The sequence below is a fragment of the Ranitomeya variabilis genome, chromosome 4 (genome assembly GCF_051348905.1).
Source record: "Ranitomeya variabilis isolate aRanVar5 chromosome 4, aRanVar5.hap1, whole genome shotgun sequence".
Taxonomy (NCBI): domain Eukaryota; kingdom Metazoa; phylum Chordata; class Amphibia; order Anura; family Dendrobatidae; genus Ranitomeya; species Ranitomeya variabilis.
In genome coordinates this window covers 112,818,161-112,841,469 of record NC_135235.1, presented here as the reverse complement: position 1 = coordinate 112,841,469, position 23,309 = coordinate 112,818,161, and the positions used below count along the sequence as shown (strand labels likewise).

Here is a 23,309-nt window from a genome sequence, read left to right as displayed (position 1 = left end):
CCTGTGACAACTTCAAGTTGTCCACCACATGATTCCAGATCTGCTGCAACCTATCCACCACAGAATCCACCCCAGGACAGTCAGAAGGCTCCACATGACCCGAAGAAAAACGAGGATGGAAACCAGAGTTGCAGAAAAAAGGCGAAACCAAGGTGGCGGAACTAGCCCGATTATTAAGGGCAAACTCAGCCAACGGCAAGAATGTCACCCAATCGTCCTGATCAGCAGAGACAAAACACCTCAAATAAGCCTCCAAAGTCTGATTAGTTCGCTCCGTCTGTCCATTAGTCTGAGGATGGAAAGCAGACGAAAACGACAAATCAATGCCCATCCTACTACAAAAGGATCGCCAGAACCTGGAAACGAACTGGGATCCTCTGTCTGACACAATATTCTCAGGGATGCCGTGCAAACGAACCACGTTCTGAAAAAACACAGGAACCAGATCGGAAGAGGAAGGCAGCTTAGGCAAAGGAACCAAATGGACCATCTTGGAAAAGCGATCACATATCACCCAGATAACGGACATGCCCTGAGATAACGGAAGATCAGAAATGAAATCCATGGAGATATGTGTCCAAGGTCTCTTCGGGACAGGCAAGGGCAAGAGCAAACCGCTGGCACGAGAACAGCAAGGCTTAGCTCGAGCACAAGTCCCACAGGACTGCACAAATGACCGCACATCCCTTGACAAGGAAGGCCACCAAAAGGACCTGGCCACCAGATCTCTGGTGCCAAAAATTCCCGGGTGACCTGCCAACACCGAGGAATGAACCTCGGAAATGACTCTGCTGGTCCACTTATCCGGGACAAACAGTCTGTCAGGTGGACAAGACTCAGGCCTATCAGCCTGAAATCTCTGCAACACACGTCGCAGATCCGGAGAAATAGCTGACAAGATAACTCCATCTTTAAGAATACCAACAGGATCAGCGACTCCAGGAGCATCAGGCACAAAGCTCCTAGAAAGAGCATCGGCCTTCACATTCTTTGAACCTGGTAAATACGAGACAACAAAATCAAAGCGGGAGAAAAACAATGACCAGCGGGCCTGTCTCGGATTAAGGCGTTTAGCAGACTCGAGATACATCAGATTTTTGTGATCAGTCAAGACCACCACACGATGCTTAGCACCCTCGAGCCAATGACGCCACTCCTCAAATGCCCATTTCATGGCCAACAACTCCCGATTGCCCACATCATAATTTCGCTCGGCAGGCGAAAACTTCCTAGAGAAAAAGGCACAAGGTTTCATAACAGAGCAACCAGGGCCTCTCTGCGACAAAACGGCCCCTGCCCCAATCTCCGAAGCATCCACCTCAACCTGAAAGGGAAGTGAGACGTCAGGCTGGCACAAAACAGGCGCCGAAGTAAACCGGCGTTTCAACTCCTGGAAAGCCTCCACGGCAGCAGGAGCCCAGTTAGCTACATCGGAGCCCTTCTTGGTCATATCCGTCAAAGGTTTCACAATGCTAGAAAAATTAGCGATAAAACGACGGTAGAAGTTAGCGAAGCCCAAGAACTTCTGAAGACTCTTAACTGATGAGGGCTGAGTCCAATCAAGAATAGCTCGGACCTTGACTGGGTCCATCTCCACAGCAGAAGGGGAAAAAATGAACCCCAAAAAGGGAACCTTCTGTACACCAAAGAGACACTTTGAGCCCTTGACAAACAAAGAATTTTCACGCAAAATTTTAAAGACCAATTATCAGAAAAAACCAAAATATCATCCAGATAAACAATCAAAAATTTATCCAGATACTTCCGGAAAATGTCATGCATAAAGGACTGAAAAACTGAAGGCGCATTGGAGAGCCCAAAAGGCATCACCAAGTACTCAAAATGACCTTCGGGCGTATTGAATGCGGTTTTCCATTCATCACCTTGCTTAATGCGCACAAGGTTGTACGCACCACGAAGGTCTATCTTGGTGAACCACTTGGCACCCTTAATCCGGGCAAACAAGTCAGACAACAGCGGTAAAGGATACTGAAACTTGACAGTGATCTTATTTAAAAGCCGATAATCAATACAAGGTCTCAAAGATCCGTCCTTTTTTGCCACAAAAAAGAATCCCGCACCAAGAGGGGAAGAAGACGGACGAATATGTCCTTTCTCCAGAGACTCCTTGATATATGAACGCATAGCGGTATGTTCAGGTACCGACAGATTAAACAGTCTTCCCTTAGGAAATTTACTGCCTGGGATCAAATCTATAGCACAGTCACAGTCCCTATGAGGAGGCAGTGCACTGGACTCAGACTCACTGAAGACATCCTGATAATCAGACAAATACTCCGGAACTTCCGAAGGCGTAGAGGAAGCAATAGACACAGGCAGGGAATCCCCATGAATACCACGACAGCCCCAACTTGAGACTGACATAGCCTTCCAGTCCAGGACTGGATTATGGGTCTGTAACCATGGCAGCCCTAAAACAACCAAATCATGCATTTTATGTAAAACCAGGAAACGTATCACCTCGCGGTGTTCAGGAGTCATGCACATGGTAACCTGTGTCCAATACTGCGGTTTATTTGCTGCCAATGGTGTAGCATCAATACCCCTAAGAGGAATAGGATTTTCTAATGGTTCAAGAGTAAAACCACAGCGCTTAGCAAATGAGAGATCCATGAGACTCAGGGCAGCACCTGAATCTACAAACGCCATGACAGGATAAGATGACAGTGAGCAAATCAAAGTTACAGACAGAATAAATTTAGGTTGCAAATTACCAACGGTGACAGGACTAACAACCTTAGCTATACGTTTAGAGCATGCTGAGATAACATGTGTAGAATCACCACAGTAGTAGCACAAGCCATTCCGGCGTCTATGAATTTTCCGCTCATTTCTAGTCAGGATTCTATCACATTGCATTAAATCAGGTGTCTGTTCAGACAACACCATGAGGGAATTTGCGGTTTTTCTATCACATTGCACCGAATTAGGTGTCTGTTCAGACAACACCATGAGGGAATTTGCGGTTTTGCGCTCCCGCAACCGCCGGTCAATTTGAATAGCCAGTGCCATAGTATCATTCAGACCTGTGGGAATGGGAAAACCCACCATAACATTCTTAATGGCTTCAGAAAGGCCATTTCTAAAATTAGCGGCCAGTGCACACTCGTTCCAATGTGTCAGCACGGACCATTTCCGAAATTTTTGGCAATACACTTCAGCCTCGTCCTGCCCCTGAGACATAGCCAGCAAGGCCTTTTCTGCCTGAATCTCAAGATTGGGTTCCTCATAAAGTAAACCGAGCGCCAGAAAAAACGCATCAAGATCAGCCAATGCCGGATCTCCTGGCGCCAGCGAAAAAGCCCAATCCTGAGGGTCGCCCCGTAAGAACGAAATAACAATTTTTACTTGCTGAGCAGAATCTCCAGATGAACAGGGTCTCAGGGACAAAAACAATTTACAATTATTCACGAAATTCCTAAACTTAAACCTGTCTCCGGAAAACAGTTCAGGAATCGGTATTTTAGGTTCTGACCTAGGATTTCTGATAACATAATCTTGTATGCCCTGCACACGAGTAGCCAGCTGGTCCACACTTGTAATCAAGGTCTGGACATTCATGTCTGCAGCAAGCATAGCCACTCTGAGGTAAAGGGGAAAAAGAAAAAAAAAAAACTCAGAATCTTCTTTCTTATAATCCCTCTTCTGCAATGCATTAAACATTTAATACTGGCCTGGCAAACTGTTATGACCCCAATGGCGAGGGTCTCAGAGGAACGTGGAAGTCTGCAGAATACAAAAATCCAGCTCATAGGGCAGTGGTAACTGGGTTGACCATATATCTACTCCTAACGCCAACACTAGAAGTAGCCGGGGATCATTCCTACGTTGATTCTAGATGACACGCGCCAGCCGGAGAATCTAGCTACCCCTAGTAGAGGAAAACAAAGACCTTTCTTGCCTCCAGAGAAGGGGACCCCAAAGCTGGATAGAAGCCCCCCACAAATAATGACGGTGAGGTAAGAGGAAATGACAAACACAGAAATGAACCAGGTTTAGCACAGAGAGGCCCGCTTACTAATAGCAGAATAAAGAAAGGTAACTTATATGGTCAACAAAAACCCTATCAAAATCCACACTGGAAATTCAAGAACCCCCGAACCGTCTAACGGTCCGGGGGGAGAACACCAGCCCCCCTAGAGCTTCCAGCAAAGGTCAGGAAATAGATTTGGAACAAGCTGGACAAAAATACAAAACCAAAACAAATAGCAAAAAGCAAAAGGCAGACTTAGCTGATATAACTGGAACCAGGATCAGTAGACAAGAGCACAGCAGACTAGCTCTGATAACTACGTTGCCAGGCATAGAACTGAAGGTCCAGGGAGCTTATATAGCAACACCCCTAACTAACGACCCAGGTGCGGATAAAAGGAATGACAGAAAAACCAGAGTCAAAAAACTAGTAACCACTAGAGGGAGCAAAAAGCAAATTCACAACAGCATCCGATCTCAATTCCAGCCAATTCTGCATTGAAAAAGTCAAACGGTGCTCCTTCACTTCCAAGCTCTGCGGTGCGCCCAAACAGTGGTTTACCCCCACATATGGGGTATTGACGTACTCAGGAGAAATTGCACAACAACTTTTGTGGTCTAATTTCTCCTGTTACCCTTGTGAAAATAAGAAATTGTGGGCGAAAAAATCATTTTTGTGAAAACAAATGCGATTTTTTATTTTCACGGCTCTACGTTATAAACTTCTGTGAAGCACTTGGGGGTTCAAAGTGCTCACCACACATCTAGATAAGTTCCTTAAGGGGTCTAGTTTCCAAAATGGTATCACTTGTGGGGGGTTTCCACTGTTTAGGCACATTAGGGGCTCCCGAAACGCGACATGGCGTCTGATCTCAATTCCAGCCAATTCTGCATTGAAACAGTCAAACGGTGCTCCTTCACTTCCAAGCTCTGCGGTGCGCCCAAACAGTGGTTTACCTCCGCATATGGGGTATCGGCGTACTCAGGAAAAATTGCACAACAAAATTTGTGGTTAAATTTCTCTTTTTACACTTGTGAAAATTAAAAAAAATGGTTCTGAAGTAAAATGTTTGCAAAAAAAAGTTAAATGTTCATTTTTTTCTTCCACATTGTTTCAGTTCCTGTGAAGTACGTAAAGGGTTAATAAACTTCTTGAATGTGGTTTTGAGCAGCTTGAGGGGTGCAGTTTTTAGAATGGTGTCATACTTGGTTATTTTCTATCATATAGACCCCTCAAAATGACTTCAAATGAGATGTGGTCCCTAAAAAAAAATGGTGTTGTAAAAATGAGAAATTGCTGGTCAACTTTTAACCCTTATAACTCCCTAACAAAAAAAAAAATTGTTTCCAAAATTGTGCTAATGTAAAGTAGACATGTGGGAAATGTTATTTATTAACTATTTTTTGTGACATATCTCTCTTATTTAAGGGCATAAAAATACAAAGTTTGAAAATTGCAAAATGTTAAAAATTTTCGCCATATTTCCATTTTTTTCATAAATAATCGCAAGTAATATCGAAGAAGTGTTACCACTAACTTGAAGTACAATATGTCACGAAAAAACAATCTCAGAATCAGTGGGATCCGATAAAGCGTTCCAGAGTTATAACCTCTTAAAGTGACACTGGTCAGAATTGTAAAAATTGGCTCGGTCATTAAGTACCAAATTGGCTCTGTCACTAAGGGGTTAATTATTGTATTGTCAACATTGTTACTTATGACTGTTGTGTTTGAAACTGTTAAACTGTAAAGCGCTGCGGAATCTGTTGGCGCTATATAAATAAAGATTATTATTATTTGCCTTTTATTGCTTTATCTCCCTACCTTTCTGAAAATGATACATTTTACCATTAGGTCCTTTAGGTCACAATATTGTTTTTACTATTGGGACTAAGATAGTGAAATATTCAATCTTTAAAGAAGCCCTCCCATGAAGTTTGTTTTTTATTAAATCTATATATATGTGTATGTAGCATAGTGTGTATGTGTTTACTGTCGCCTTTTTCGGGGATCCAGTGTTGCTCTGCTCCTCTTCTCAGTGACGTCACCGCTCCACAGACTCGACAGGTCACGCTGCGCTCTGCATTACCCCGAAGTGGCTTTTACATCGTAAATCTATAGAGTACCAAAACAAGGCCACATAGAATCTCATTGTAAAAGAGAATCACAGCTCACAAATAGAGTATAGAGTGATCAGGCAGCTGAAGTGCGATGATGTCACTGAGAAGAGGAGCGGAGCAGAGCTGGATCCTGGACAAGGCGGAGGTAGGTGAGTATGCTAATACAGATGCAGCACCCCAGAGTCCTGGTCGTTGCAGTACTGATGCTCCGCCGCTAAGGGGGGCTATGGTACGTCTGATGTCACTGAAGGAGTTCACCTGACCAGGTATCACAGACACCAATACACTTCACAGTCTGGCCTCCAGGGGGAGCTAAGGGTGCTATGTATTAGGCCACTCCTCACAATCTGGTAAAACTGGGGGTTAGAGAGGAAGTTAGTCAGAAGCTGACTGGGTTGGAACCAGGCAAAATCCTGTGGCAGAGGGTGTTGCAGGGGAAGATTCAGGGGGGTCCCTGTCAGGGGTGGGATCCTGACAGAGGCCTAGCGAACAGAAAGAACGTTACGGGACCGCGCCTGCACTTCGTTGCGGCGGTACCCCAAGAAAGGACAAGAAGCGAGGTTTATTGTGCTGAGTGAGAAACGAGATCAACGCAACAAGGAGAAACACCAGTAGGAGTCATGCTGTAAGTTGAGGCAACATCCTACTGAGGCGCGCAGCCGGTGGCTGGAACGCAGAGGAAGTATTAAGCTCCAGGCCTTACTTCAAACCTACGGCAGGACAGTCAGTTATAGGCGGGCTGTCTCACTCAAATCACCTAAGAAGACATAGGGGGCAACATTTGGAGAGGGGCAACTCTAGGGTCCCGGAAGACCTCCGAGCCTACCCGTCATACGGGTGCGTCCTAGCCATATCATCTGGGGGACGAAGCAGAACATCATAATCGAGTTGTGAGAGAACTTCAGAAACAGACACAACAGTTGTGGGGACTATCCCGTAAGCACAGCAGGGGAGGACCACAACACACAAGCGCTAGAAGGTAGGCACAGATTTCCACCTGCAAAGGGAACCCTGGAGGAGCCATCGGACCGGCCGGACTTGCGCAGCCCGGTTAACCGTATTCCGGACTGAGGATCCTGAAGCCTTCAGTAAAGAGGTAAAGAGACTGCAACCTGGTGTCCTCGTTATTTACTGCGACCTGCACCGCACCACAACCATATCATCACCATCCACACCTTTCATTGGACGCCCCTCAGCAGGGTCACGGACCGGGTCTAGCCACCGTGACAACCCTACAACAGAGACTCAGAGGCCCGGTACCGGGTACCCCTCAGCCCTGCGGCAGTGGGGGCGCTCCACAGACATACTTTATACACATATATACACATTTAGTAAAAAAAAAAACAACTTCATGGGAGGGCTTCTTTAATGGTTCTTAATGTTACCTTCTTCTCCTGGTTGGTTGTCTTCCCAACTCTTGATGTAGTCATCCTGTGAAAAACAACATGATATGGATTAGAGGTCAGTGGTTATAAATGTAGAGACATGGTGACCCCAGCTGCAATCCCTCTTCCCAACATGTAGCTTAATTGTCTAGCTATAGTGTAACGTCTAAAGTATAAAGCAGTAGGCTTCACTGTATATGAAAGGCTTGTGATTGGCACTGTTAAAAGATATGCGTATACATGGTATTTGGAGGGCATATGGAACAATCCCGTATGGGGAGGCTGTATAGATGCACAATGTACATATCTGACACTATATTTATAGCTATCACTATATAAGATGCTATGGAAGGTGGACAGTATTAGGGGCAACAAAAGCACCTTTAAGGCAGAACACAAAATGCGCTCCAAGCTTGTAGTTACCTATTTCCATATACATTTGTGCTCACTGGTAAATGATAGCCACACAGCTACTTACTTACTAATATAAATACAGGGCCAATAAATGACATGTGTAGCCCTGAAATAGAATCTGGAGCCTCTGTTATGTTATGGGTTGACCACCACCGATGGCACCTTGGGCATCTTTTCATTAAGGTGAAGCAAAACACATTCATCCTGATGCATCATTGCATTTCTGACAGTTTTTTGGCATAAATTCCTCTCAATCAGCGACTTTTTGATTTGCGAAAAATTCATTTGCACCTTTCTTCAAGTTTCTTTTTCTGGCTTAGTTTTCTGATTTTTACTTTAATGTGGCTTTTACAGATGTTTTAAACAGATTCATGAACCTGACTATTTGAAAAAGTTGTAAAATTTGGTGCAATGCTACTCCACTCCCTCACCTGAGTGATTTTATTTACCCCAGTTATTTTGGCACATTCTTTGCAACTTTTACCACTAAACAGCCGCGAAACCAGTTAAAGTCAATTTGGGGCTCTGCGCACAATTCATGAATCACCTGGGCCATTTTGATAAATTTTGCACAAAAAAGTCAGCGAAAATCACATGTCAAAAAAGAAAAGTGACTTAACCCCCCCCCCCCCTTACAAATAATGAATCGGGCCCATGTTGTATGTGGCTACGGGCGTATCGCAAGAGGTTTCATCATCCATGAATGAAGTTTATTACTCTGACTCTATGTTAAATTATTATTGGCTCCAAAAGCGCATTATTATTATTTTCCTTGCGGCTCTCCGAAGATACAGAAAATAAATCAGCATGTTATATTTTCCAATTTTGCACATATCTCACAGATACTCTGCAATGTTTCACCCCAATGTTAGATTACCAGATTACACAGGGAACATGCAGGCGTAACAGTCCAGTGACTTCAATCAATGATGCAATTTTGTAAGATACACACAATCATCATAAGTTATTGTCCTCCTGATAACTATCTCCTCCACATCTCAATTGTAACCTGCAGGCAATGTAAGTGTTATGTCCAATTATTTACATTACTATAACAATCCGATGTAAATGTTATTACCCGCAGGTTAAGAGACATCCCGAGCCTCCTCATTCTCATCAGTGCTACTCTTGATTTCTGAGAACTATTATCTGCGGATGAGGTAATTGTGCTGATCTACAAATGTTGCGATGAATTTCCCGTTCTAGTGCATTATTGCCATCTGCCTGCTGACCTGCCCCCCAGCATCCGTAACATGCATAAATCATAGCACTATAGAACGAGCACTTCTGACATTCAGCAGATACAGCAAGATTCCTACTGGTGCCCGGGAACGTTATTTTTATTTTCTTTATAAGGCTACAAGTGCTCAGGGCTTATAAAGAACAAGTCAGAACACAATATTCTGGTGTGCACATATATAAGTGATGTGGACCCCCAGGGCCTTGCTGTACTCCATTCTTCACTACTGGGCTGAACACTGAGGCTCTCTCTCTAATCTCTGACCATAGCTATGCCATCACATACTGTATATACCCCTCCGTTTTAGATACTCTCATAAAAATCAAATCATGGCTAGAAAATGCAAACAAAATTCTAGGAAGTTTTTCTTTTTTAAAAGCCAAATAATTAAAATTGGTTTGTTAAAATGTAATCATAACATTGAGGAGTCATTCAAAATGAGATGAAGAATACATTTCTGTATCTGTTTGCTACCCCAGCTGAGAGCATCATAATGTAGGTATAGAGACCTTGATTCGAGCAATGTCACTTACTGCGGCTTAATGTCATTTTGATACAATCCTTGTTTTATCTGCTCCACATCTTGTATTTATCTGGATGCACAGCTTTGTATAACCCATACTACTGATTGGCAGCTTTCTGCCTATGCACGTTGTACACAGAAAGCTGCCAATCAGTGGTGGGGCGGAGTTATACAGTGCTCATGATTATAATTGAAGCAGGTTTACCAGTCCTAGAATCTCGGTTATAACTGCGTACAAACGAGGGAGACAAATACCTGAAACTGACAGATCTATGTTCAGACACGGAAAAGCCCTACTCTGATCCTAGTCTGTGCCTATCTGACCGTGGAGGTTTGCACCCTAAGATAATACAATGGCTCCCCCACTCGACGGCGCCCCACCTGAATGCTCCTAGCATAGCTATTAGCTATGACTGTGTAGCAACTCACTTGAAAAAATAGGTTGTACACTAAAAACTGCAACTGACCCTGCCGGTTCAAGTACAGTAGAGATATCCTGACTGCAGAGATAGACCTAACCACAGATGAGGGGATAGCAACCCTGGCCTAAACTTCCTCCTCCTAAAGAGTAATGTTATGCTAAGCAGACTGCAGCCAGAAAAGCAGAACCCAGACACCCAGAGAAAAAGTGTGTCTCCTGTGGCTCGGCACAAATTGAAGCCGGCCAAAGAACACAAACTCAAGGGATCGAATCCAGAAGCATGCCAATTTCCAGCTGATAAAACAATGATTTTCTCAAATCTGAAACAAGCAGCCCAGTGAGTGACACAACATTGAAATCAGTGTTTATATCTGTGTACTATGCTGCTCTCAAAATAGGTGGCAAAAAACTTGGTTGACATACACTATGTTCCAAATTATTATGCAAATGACATTTTTCTCTGATTTTCCTAAATGGTTGGTGCAAATGACAGTCTAATAAAAGTCATCACCCGTTAGAGTATACATCGAATTTTATTGAAGAAACCTCCCAATGATAACAGTATAATCTCCAAAATGAATACAAACTCGAAATGCACTGTTCCAAATTATTAGGCACAGTAGAATTTCTGAACATTTGATATGTTTTAAAGAACTGAAAATGTTCATTTGTGGAATTTGCAGCTTTAGGAGGTCACATTCACTGAACAAAAAAGCTATTTAACTCCAAAACATCCTAACAGGCCAAGTTACATGTTAACATAGGACCCCTTCTTTGATATCACCTTCACAATTCTTGCATCCATTGAACTTGTGAGTTTTTGGAGAGTTTCTGCTTGTATTTCTTTGCATGAAGTCAGAATAGCCTCCCAGAGCTGCTGTTTGGATGTGAACTGCCTCCCACCCTCATAGATCTTTTGCTTGATGATACTCCAAAGGTTCTCTATAGGGTTGAGTTCAGGGGAAGACGGTGGCTGCACCATGAGTATATCTCCTTTTATGCCCATAGCAGCCAATGACTCAGAGGTATTCTTTGCAGCATGAGATGGTGCATTGTCAGCATGAAGATGATTTTGCTCCTGAAGGCACGTTTCTGCTTTTTATACCATGGAGGAAAGTTGTCAGTCAGAAACTCTATATATTTTGCAGAGGTCATTTTCACACCTTCAGGAACCTTAAAGGGCCCTACCAGCTGTTTCTCCTTGATTCCGGCCCAAAACATGACTCCTCCACCTCCTTGCTAACGTTGCAGCCTTGTTGGGACATGGTGGCCATCCACTACTCCATCCATCTGGACCATCCAGAGTTGCTCAACACTTATCAGTAAACAAGAATGTTTGGAAATTAGTCTTCATGTATTTGTGGGCCCAATGCAACTATTTCTGCTTGTGAACAATGTTTAAGGGTGGCCGAATAGTAGGTTTATGACCACAGCAAACCTTTGATGGAGCCTACACCTTGAGGTTCGAGGGACTCCAGAGGCACCAGCAGCTTCAAATATCTGTTTGCTGCTTTGTAATGGCTTTTTAGCAGCTGCTCTCTTAATCCGATAAACTTGCCTGGCAGAAATCTTCCTCATTATGCCTTTATCAGCACAAACACATCTGTGCTCAGATACAGCCACAAATCTCTTAACAGTACGATGATCACGCTTAAGTTTTCGGGAAATTTCTAATGTTTTCATCCCTTCACCAAGGCATTGCACTATTTGATGCTTTTCAGCAGCAGAGAGATCCTTTTTCTTTCCCATGTTACTTGAAAACTGTGACCTGCTTAATAATGTGGAACATCAGTTTTAAGTAGTTTTCCTTTAATTAGAATCACCTGGAAAACTAATTATCACATGTGTTTAAGATTGATTTCAGTGATCCATTGAGCCCTGAGACACAATACCATCCACGAGTTTATTTGAAAAACAAAACAATTAAATCTTTATCACACTTAAATGCAATTTGCATAGTAATTTGGAACACAGTGTAGAAGCCCTAATGAATAGGGCTCAATATGTTCAGCAGCAGCAGATGTAATGTGAGTGTGAAAATTAGGTATACACTCAATAGAAACAAAACTTTAGAAAATCTAACAGATATCAACTTTAATACTATGCGATACCAATGCATTAATAAATTTCCAGTCTTTCAGCAGGAGCAGGCGGGAACCCTGAGGAGAAGACTGAAGACGCCCTTTCTAATTTCTTCTCTCTTATCTTTCCCAGGCTCATTGCGTGACATACAGCGAACAGAAGCATCAGCAATCCTGATGTAATCATATGAGTACTGGATGGTCCTAGCAGACCTAGATCGGCTCTGCCAGTAATTGATAAGTAAAAATACACCACTAAAAGTTCTGAAATAAAATATATATATGACATTTCATAGTGGATACATTCCATAAAACAAAAAAAAACTACACATACAATGGGTATATCTGCCAATCCCAACAATAGCAACCATTGACCTACACATTTGGGAAATCCTTGAAAAAATCAAAAGGATCAAAAAGAGATGCAAACTTTCGACAAGAATCCCACCCCATCCTAGGGTGAATACCCCCATAGAAGTTTTATCTTCTTCAGCCACTCAGGATTGCACAGATATTCCTACTATACCCATCTCCTATCCCCTCACACTCTAAAAAGGCTGCGTGGCACGCCTGATATTTGGGTGCACAAATAGAATTCCGCAGATAGCGTAAAAAAAAATGTATACTCTAAGATACTGTAGATGCAAAGCACGTGATTTGAATTTTATTTACACAGGTAATCCACTGTATATAATGCAGATGACGTTTCAGCCATTCACGTGGCCTTCATCAGAACAGTGATACTTTTATGCTTTTATGAGACTCTTGATAGCCCATAACAATGGGAACGGCAAGGGAGAAATGCACACCTGTTCTGGAGATATACCGTATTATATACAGTGGATTACCTGTATAAATAAAATTAAAATCACATTTTTGGCATTTATCTTGGAGTGCCAAATAATTTTTTTAAGCTAACTCCTCACACCTACACCCCAAACTGAATTTCTCTATTTATGAGACTTCACCTACAGTATCACCTCTCTCCAGATAGGGAACACTGTTCTGGTAAAAATACACATTCAGGCAACAATCACTAGTTCCTTTACTTGCCTAATGTCAATTCCACCACAGTCAGAAGCAAACAACCCCAGCTTCTTTCAATCACAAACTACTTCACACCAAAACCCACAAAAAGAAAAAAACAAAGAAGGGGTAATTAGAGACTGTAAAAAGAGAAAAACTCTACTCTAAATTCCAACTACTTGGACTCCCCAAAAATCTTCAATTTGTCTAATTATTCACTAGATAACATTGATATAAAAGCACTGGAAAAAAAATGTTATCCTTTGCCCCACAATTAAACGGGATGATTTTTCTTTATTCCTCGACCTTCACACATTTATGCGCAAGCTCACTCTAAAAAGACATTTTAAAATAAAAGGAGAAAAACCATCCACACTGGACTTCTCATCCAGTTTTCATACAAACCATAAAGCACCATCTAAATTTTATCATATAGAAGACCAAAGTCATAATTTAAGAACTTTTTTTTTCTAGTAATGCGAGATTCCAAAACGCTCTATTCCTCTTCTTAGGCCGGTTTCACGCATCAGTGGCTCCGGTACGTGTGGTGACAGTTTTCTCACATACGGGAGACACTGACTCACGTAGACACATTAAAATCAATGTGTCTCTGCACATGTCAGCGTGTTTTCACGGACCGTGTGTCCATTTGAAAAACACGGAGACATGTCAGTGTTCGTGGGAGCGCACGGATTAAAGTCAATGGGTCCGTGTAAAACACGTACCGCACACGGATGCTGTCCGTGTGCAGTCCGTGTGCCGTGCAGGAGACAGCACTACAGTAAGCGCTGTCCCCCCAGCTTGTGGTGCTGAAGCCGCCATTCATTTCTTCTCTCCAGCAGCCTTCGTTGGAGAGAAGAAATGAAAAATCATTGTTTTTTTATTTTTTTGTGTTTAAAATAAAGATCCTTGTCACCACCCCCCTCCCACCCCCTGTGCGCCCGCCCGCTGGAAATAAAATACTCACCCGGCTCCCTCGATGCTTCCTCTCAGCGCCGCAGCTTGTCCTGTATGAGCGGTCACGTGGTGCCGCTCATTACAGTGATGAATATGCGGCTCCACCTCCCATAGGGGTGGAGCCGCATATTCATCACTGTAATGAGCGGTACCACGTGACCGCTCAAACAGGAAGAAGCTGCGACGCTGAGAGGAAGCATCAAGGGAGCCGGGTGAGTATTTTATTTCCAGCGGGTGGGCGCACAGGGGGTGGGAGGGGGGTTTGTGACAAGGATCTTTATTTTAAACAAAAAAAAAACAATGATTTTTCATTCCTTCTCTCCAGCGAACGCTGCTGGGAAGAAGGAATGAATTCCGGCTTCAGCACCAGATGCAGGGGACAGCGCTTATCTCTAGCGCTGTCTCCTGCACGGTCCGTGTGGTACCCAGTCGGCACACGGGCGGCACACAGCTGCCGCACGTGTGCCACACTGATGTGCCATGTGAGCACACGGACACACGGATACGGATAACTCCCGTATCGATTTTTCCGGTACCGGAATTATCTGGACGTGTGGGACTGGCCTAAGGATGATTCTTATAATCTTACCCTGGAAGAACAGGTCGACATTAACACACTTGACAACAATAGAAATATAGTTATTAGAGAGGCTGATAAGGATGGGGGGAATTATAATTCAAAATTACAAGAACTATACCAGGGAGGCCGTCAATATTTTATCCAATTTGGACCAATATAATATAGTCACCACAGATCCTTTTGGGATAGTAAATTTCTCCTATCCTGCTATGATCAGCCCAGCTGCCTCTCAAGGGATACTCAATAAAAATGGAAAGAAATTCTTGATCATAGACAATCCGAACATGCCATTTTTCTTCCACCTGTCAAAAATACACAAGCCTTTATATAATCCACATGGGAGTTTAATCATGTTCGGATTTACCGTAACTCCCCTACGAGTAACTTATTTCTTTACCTGGAAAAAGTAGCATTTCTACAAATCTACCTAAAAGACTCCGACCATTTAATTAACCCCTTCATGACCTTGGGATTTTTAGTTTTTCCGTTTTCGTTTTTCACTCCCCTCCTTCCCAGAGCCATAACTTTTTTATTTTTCCGTCAATATGGCCATGTGAGGGCTTATTTTTTGCGGGACGAGTTGTAATTTTGAACAACATCATTGGTTTTACCATGTCGTGTACTAGAAAACGGGAAAAAAATTCCAAGTGCGGTGAAATTGCAAAAAAAGTGCAGTCCCACACAGTTTTTTGTTTGGCTTTTTTGCTAGGTTCACTAAATGCTAAAACTGACCTGCAATTATGATTCTCCAGGTCAGTACGAGTTCATAGACACCTAACATGACTAGGTTATTTTTCACCTAAGTGGTGAAAAAAAATTCCAAACTTTGCAAAAAAAAAAAAAAAAAAAAAGCGCCATTTTCCGATACTCGTAGCGTCTCCATTTTTCGTGATCTGGTGTCAGGTGAGGGCTTATTTTTTGCGTGCCGAGCTGGCATTTTTAATGATAGCATTTTGGTGCAGATACTTCTTTTGATCGCCCGTTATTGCATTTTAATGCAATTTCGCGGTGACCAAAAAAACGTAATTATGGCGTTTCGAATTTTTTTCTCGTTACGCCGTTTAGCGATCAGGTTAATGCTTTTTTTTTATTGATAGATCGGGCGATTCTGAACGGGCTATACTAAATATGTGTAGGTTTGATTTTTTTTTTATTGATTTATTTTGATTGGGGTGAAAGGGGGGTGATTTAAACTTTTATATATTTTTTTTTTTTCACATTTTTTTTAACTTTTTTTTTTTACTTTTGCCATGCTTCAATTGCCTCCATGGGAGGCTAGAAGCAGGCACAGCGCGATCGGCTCTGCTATATAACAGCGATCATCAGATCGCTGCTATGTAGCAGAAAATCAGGTGTGCTGTGAGCGCTGACCACAGGCTGGCGCTCACAGCTGCCGGAGATCAGTAACCACAGAGGTCTCAAGGACCTCTATGGTTACCATTCTAAAGCATCGCCGACCTCCGATCATGTGACGGGGGTCGGCGATGACGTCATTTCCGACCGCCCGGCCGGATGCGGTAGTTAAATGCCGCTGTCTGCGTTTGACAGCGGCATTTAACTAGTTAATAGCAGCAGGTGAATCGCGATTTCACCCGCCGCTATTGCGGGCACATGTCAGCTGTTCAAAACAGCTGACATGTCCCGGCTTTGATGCAGGCTCACCGCGGAGCCCTGCATCAAAGCAGGGGAGCTGACCTCAGACGTACTATCCTGTCCGAGGTCAGTAAGGGGTTAAAGAATTAAAGAAAGTACAATGAAAAGAAGACTACATATTCATTACAAGAACATATGGTTAAAAAACAAAAAAAAAGGCGACCAAAGACAGTCCATATATATAAAAATGCAAATGCTTTATTTCATATATAGTGAAACAGACAAACAGCCAACAGGCTGGGGAACAGCATGCAATAAAAGTACCCATCAAATGACATCGGTAAAAAAATGCAAGGTGTGCACACACTCAGGGACCCATTTAATATAGATGATAAATATACATCGATCCCAGTTCGCAATATTGCGATAGGGAAAGGTGCCAATGAAAATTCAAGACTATTCACAGAGTAGATAGTGCTCTAAAAAACGTAGCAGCACCACCATTCAATAGAAAGGAATACATAGTAACAACTATACCTGGACAGTGAGCGGCACCAAAAAATGGGTTGCTGGAATGTGTGCACACACCCCAACGCACGTTTCGGATCTTTATCCTTCCTCAGGGGGCATGATAGTTAGGGTCAAAAAGCCGGTTTAAATAGTGCGCAGCGGCGGAAATATGTCTCCCTGAAACCGGAAGTACGTAAGTAACCATGGTGATCATAATGTCTCCGAAAATGCATACAAAACAGAAAAAGGAAATTATAAATATATGTGTGCCCAATGCCGCGCCGCAAATGGGAGGGCAGCATGGCATAATAATATATACCATCTGTCATGTGCTAACAGAAGTGAAAAACGCCACAAAAGGTAAAATGGGGCGGTGCATGCGCAAAACAAACGGAGGGTGCCATGGTAACAACCGGCAATGCATAGTAAGCGGAAGTATAAGTCACAGCTAAACGGAAGTGAAATGGTTAGCGCAGATAGCATAATGTTCAGAAAATCAAAAAACTAAAAAAACTATTAGATTGAACACCGGAGCATACACCCCGCACTCCACCTCTAACTGAAAAAATAACACGGGGCCCCGTGTATCCTGCAGTCAGGTGAGTGACAGGCGGAAGCGCCGATGAGCAAGGGACAGGGGCGGGATCGCGCATGCGTGGAAACAACGTGAATATATGAAGACACCATGGTAATTACTGGCAACAAGGGGGCAAAATTGAAAACGTAATTGGTCACTCTAAGGAGAATCTACATACACAGGAGTAATACACATCTAGACAAGGATATTAAACAACACAGACATGAAAATGAAAAAACAATAAGTCTATAATAACATATGCACCATGTAATGATATATATCAACTGGCTAAAGCATAATACAAAAGGCTGTATACAGATAAACAGCATGTGCAAATAAGATTATAAATACAGAATAAGGTATACATATTCAAGGACATTTACAATAAATACGAAAGTGGCAACATTGCCACTAAAGTAGGTCAAACTACAATTAGATGCCTACAAATAATCATAGTCACATAGTCCCATGCTATATGGTGGAAGTTCATATAGAGTTTAAAATGAAGAGATACATCAATTGCATATCCATGTGGGTTCTTTATCCTCAGTGATGAGATAGGTTGACTCCTGTGTTGCCGAAAGCTGGAACGGCCGACCAAGCCACAAACCGCACCAATCAGAATACCGGAATCAATCTCTTGGCACAAGTAAACATAATAAACAAAGACCTAAATCTAAAATTGATAAAAAGAGAAAACAGAAGTTAAAACCAAATACCGAAGTAAAAAGATGAAATACAAGGATGAAAAAACGCACAGAAGAATAGTGGTCATAGGAATGGGGCGAAGCTGAGGCTCTCATTCAGGCCACGTGGGTGGACAGTGTCCAACGTCCAAATCCACCGTGATTCTAACTGTGAGAGTCGTTGGGAAATCCTACCACCACGTATGCCAGGGTCAATCGAATCAATCCCTTTGACCCGTAAACCACTACTATTGCAGTCATGAAATAACTTGAAATGACGCGGAATAGTTTTTAGTAGTGTAAGATCATCCTGTTCCTTGGCCGCCTGAATACCTCGCACATGCTCCCTGACCCGAACTTTAAATTGTCGAGTTGTTAATCCGACATAGATCAGGGAGCATGGGCAGACTGCAAAATAGACCACATTTTTCGTAGTGCAAGTGATGAATTTTTTGATTTTAAAGTTCTTCAAACCCGAAGAATCACAGAAAACATCACTTCAGTCTATATTGCTGCATGTAATACAGTGTCCACATGGGGTGCAACCCTGTCTGGCCTTATAGTTGTCAAGAAAGGTATGCGTGGATCTCTGATTATGATGACTATGGACCAGATGATCGCGGAGATTTCTTGCCCATTACACTAGATGTATAGTACACTATATACAGTATATACATATATACACTATATACAGTATATATATATATATATTTTTTTTTTTTTTTTTTTGCAGAAAGAATAAATCTTGAATGAGATGAAGAAAGTCTTAAGTGAACCTCATATCCGTTTTTATATCTTTGTTTTTCCTCCCCTTCTTCCCAGAGCCATAACGTTTTTATGTATCTGTCCACATAGACATATGAGAGCTTGTTTTTTTGTGGGACAAGTTGTTCTTTTGAATGACACCATTTATTTTATCACACAGTGTACTTGGAAACAGGGAAAAAATTCCAGGTGGGGGGAAATTGTGAAAAAAAATGCAATTCTGATTCTGACATTGTTTTTGAGGAACTGTTTTTACAGTGTACATATTTTTGTAAAAATGACTTTACAGTATGGTTTTGCTCAACAGTACGTTTATGGCAATACCAAACATGCCCAGTTTTTTTTTTAATTATTATTTTAGTGGTGAAAAAAATGAAAAGCTTACAAAATAAAATTTTTTGGGTTGTGTCACCATTTCCCGCTGCAAGTAGCAAAAATCATGGTCTCCTTTGAAGCCTGGACACAGACAGGGTTTCAAAGGAGCTCCATAATGAGAAGCACTGGGATCTTCAGCAGAACCTCTGTTGTCATAGCAACCCGCTGGTGATCCATGATCACATCTCGGAATGATGCAACCTCATCCTGGCGCGTGGTAAATGCCGCTGGCAGAGTTTAACAAGTTAACAATCACCAGCTCTGTTTCATCTGTGATTGTTAGAGGCAGGTCCTAGCTGTAAGACACAGCCATCACCTGCCAGATATCCGGTGGGCTCACCCCGTGAGTATGCTCCATACACCAGCTTCCAACATGGGCCGTACATGTACGGCGCATGTCGAGAAGGGTTTAAAACTTGACATACCAAAAAGAGATTAAAACTGCAGCTGAAAAAAATGCAATAAAAATGCAGCGAAAAACAAAATGTAAAAAAAATGCAATAATAGAATGTAAATAGCCTAAATTAGCTAATTGTTGGAGAAAAGGTGCATAATCAAAAACACACAAAATACTCAACATGGGAACACAGCCAGGTTTAGACGGCCCCAATTAAGCTCGGACTAGTCATGTCCGCAGTTCAGGATGCGCAGCCGTATATCGGACAAGTGCAGAAGCTGCTTGCACTAGTGTGAGCTGTGAATCGGACCAGAATAGTGCATGCTGCGATTCTTTCCATGAAGACCATGGGACAGTGTGCACTGACCAAGTTGGTTATATCAGCCATGTGCACTGGCCACATTGTCTATATCAGCCATGTGCACTGGCCATGTTGGATTTTTCAGCTATGTGCACTGGCCACGTTGGCTATATCAGCAATGTGTACTGGCCACATTGTCTATATCAGCCATGCGCACTGGCCACGTTGGCTTTATCAGCCATGTGCACTGGCCACATTGTCTATATCAGCCATGTGCACTGGCACGTTGGCTATATCAGCCATGTGTACTGGCCACGTTACCTATGTCAGCCATGTGCACTGGCACGTTGGCTATATCAGCCATGTGCACTGGCCACGTTGGCTATATCAGCCATGTGTACTGGCCACATTGGCTATATCAGCCATGTGCACTGGCCACATTGTCTATATCAGCCATGTGCACTGGCCACGTTGGCTTTATCAGCCATGTGCACTGGCCACATTAGCTATATCAACCATGTGCACTGGCCATATTGTCTATATCAGCCATGTGCACTGGCACGTTGGCTATATCAGCCATGTGTACTGGCCACGTTGGCTATATCAGCCATGTGCACTGGCCACGCTGGCTATATCAGCCATGTGCACTGGCCATGCTGGCTTTATCAGCCATGTGCACTGGCCACGTTGGCTATATCAGCCATGTGCACTGGCCATGTTGCCTATATCAGCCACGTGCACTGGCTACATTGGCTATATCAGCCATGTGCACTGGCCACGTTGCCTATATCAGTCATGTGCACTGGCCACGTTGCCTATATCAACCATGTGCACTGACCACGTTGGCTATATCAGCCATGTGCACTGGCCACATTGGTTATATCAGCCATGTGCACTGGCCACGTTGGTTTTATCAGCTATGTGCACTGGCCACGTTGGCTATATGAGCCATGTGTACTGGCCACATTGGCTATATCAGCCATGTGCACTGGCCACGTTGGCTTTATCAGCCATGTGCACTGGCCACATTGGCTATATCAGCCATGTGCACTGGCCACATTGTCTATATCAGCCATGTGCACTGGCACGTTGGCTATATCAGCCATGTGTACTGGCCACGTTACCTATATCAGCCATGTGCACTGGCACGTTGGCTATATCAGCCATGTGCACTGGCCACGTTGGCTATATCAGCCATGTGTACTGGCCACATTGGCTATATCAGCCATGTGCACTGGCCACATTGTCTATATCAGCCATGTGCACTGGCCACGTTGGCTTTATCAGCCATGTGCACTGGCCACATTAGCTATATCAACCATGTGCACTGGCCATATTGTCTATATCAGCCATGTGCACTGGCACGTTGGCTATATCAGCCATGTGTACTGGCCACGTTGGCTATATCAGCCATGTGCACTGGCCACGCTGGCTATATCAGCCATGTGCACTGGCCATGCTGGCTTTATCAGCCATGTGCACTGGCCACATTGGCTATATCAGCCATGTGCACTGGCCATGTTGCCTATATCAGCCACGTGCACTGGCTACATTGGCTATATCAGCCATGTGCACTGGCCACATTGCCTATATCAGTCATGTGCACTGGCCACGTTGCCTATATCAACCATGTGCACTGACCACGTTGGCTATATCAGCCATGTGCACTGGCCACATTGGTTATATCAGCCATGTGCACTGGCCACGTTGGTTTTATCAGCTATGTGCACTGGCCACGTTGGCTATATGAGCCATGTGTACTGGCCACATTGGCTATATCAGCCATGTGCACTGGCCACATTGGCTATATCAGCCATGTGCACTGGCCACATTGTCTATATCAGCCATGTGCACTGGCACATTGGCTATATCAGCCATGTGTACTGGCCACGTTGGCTATATCAGCCATGTGCACTGGCCACGCTGGCTATATCAGCCATGTGCACTGGCCACGCTGGCTATATCAGCCTTGTGCACTGGCCACATTGGCTATATCAGCCATGTGCACTGGCCATGTTGGCTTTATCAGCCATGTGCACTGGCTACATTGGCTATATCAGCCATGTGCACTGGCCACATTGCCTATATCAGCCATGTGCACTGGCCACATTGTCTATATCAGCCATGTGCACTGGCCATGTTGGCTTTATCAGCCATGTGCACTGGCCACATTAGCTATATCAACCATGTGCACTGGCCATATTGTCTATATCAGCCATGTGCACTGGCACGTTGGCTATATCAACCATGTGCACTGACCACGTTGGCTATATCAGCCATGTGCACTGGCCACGTTGCCTGTTATGATCCTTAGTGGCTGAGGATCACAGAACTGACTAGCTAAGTAACTGAACATAGGACGAGCTCTAGGGAGGTGGTAACTGGACTGACCGCAATTCTGATCCTAACCGCACACACTAAAGGTAGCCGGTGAACGTGCCTAAATTCCTAGATGTCTCGACGCAGCCTGTGAAACTTAGCCTCTCTTGGAGAGACTGATAACGAAGGTAGTGAGGAGAGATCAAAATAGCACTGAATACATCGACAGCAGGCAACAACTGAAAGTCCAGGTGAGCTAAATAGGAAACCAACTAGCAGATAACGAGACAGCTGATCCCAGCCACAGACCCGCAGAATGACAAAAAGAGCGACCAGAGGGAGCCCAAAGATAGCACTCACACAGTACCACTTGTGACCACAAGAGGGAGCCCAAAAACAGAGTTCACAACAGTTGCCTATATCAGCCATGTGCACTGGCCACGTTGCCTATATCAATCATGTGCACTGGCCATGTTGGCTATATCAGCCATGTGCACTGGCCACGTTACCTATATCAGCCATGTGCACTGACCACGTTGGCTATATCAGCCATGTGCACTGGCCACGTTGCCTATATCAGCCATGTGCACTGGCCACGTTGCCTATATCAGCCATGTGCACTGGCCACGTTGCCTATATCAACCATGTGCACTGGCCACGTTGCCTATATCAGCCATGTGCACTGGCCACGTTGCCTATATCAACCATGTGCACTGGCACGTTGGCTATATCAGCCATGTGCACTGGCCACGCTGGCTATAATGGGTGCCTGTGCACTCTGCATGTGGTCTGTGACACACACGGACACAGCATGCATCAATATAATATGCTCGTCTGAACGAGCCCTAAGGCTTATGTGAATTTTGCATGTTTTCCGCATCATGGGTAATTTTGTATTAAAGTGCAAAGCTGCCAACGTACCAGTAAAGCCGGCCAATCCATCCGCAGGGAATGAATGTCTGGCGTCTGATAAATGTTGCATGTAAGACAACGCACATGGAGGAATGAAAACAATATCAGTATATTATGAAATGTTTGCTCTTCT

The 23,309-nt window shown here is 43.6% G+C and overlaps 1 protein-coding gene across 1 annotated transcript in view; it reads right to left on the bottom strand.

The window, feature by feature from the left end:
* Positions 1-23,309, bottom strand: part of SPOCK2 (SPARC (osteonectin), cwcv and kazal like domains proteoglycan 2) — a 243,991-nt gene that overhangs the window by 52,323 nt on the left and 168,359 nt on the right. Inside the window, exon 2 of the mRNA XM_077259136.1 lies at positions 7,500-7,545. Coding sequence (XP_077115251.1) covers positions 7,500-7,545 — 46 coding nt within the window. The remainder of the gene's footprint in view (positions 1-7,499; positions 7,546-23,309) is intronic.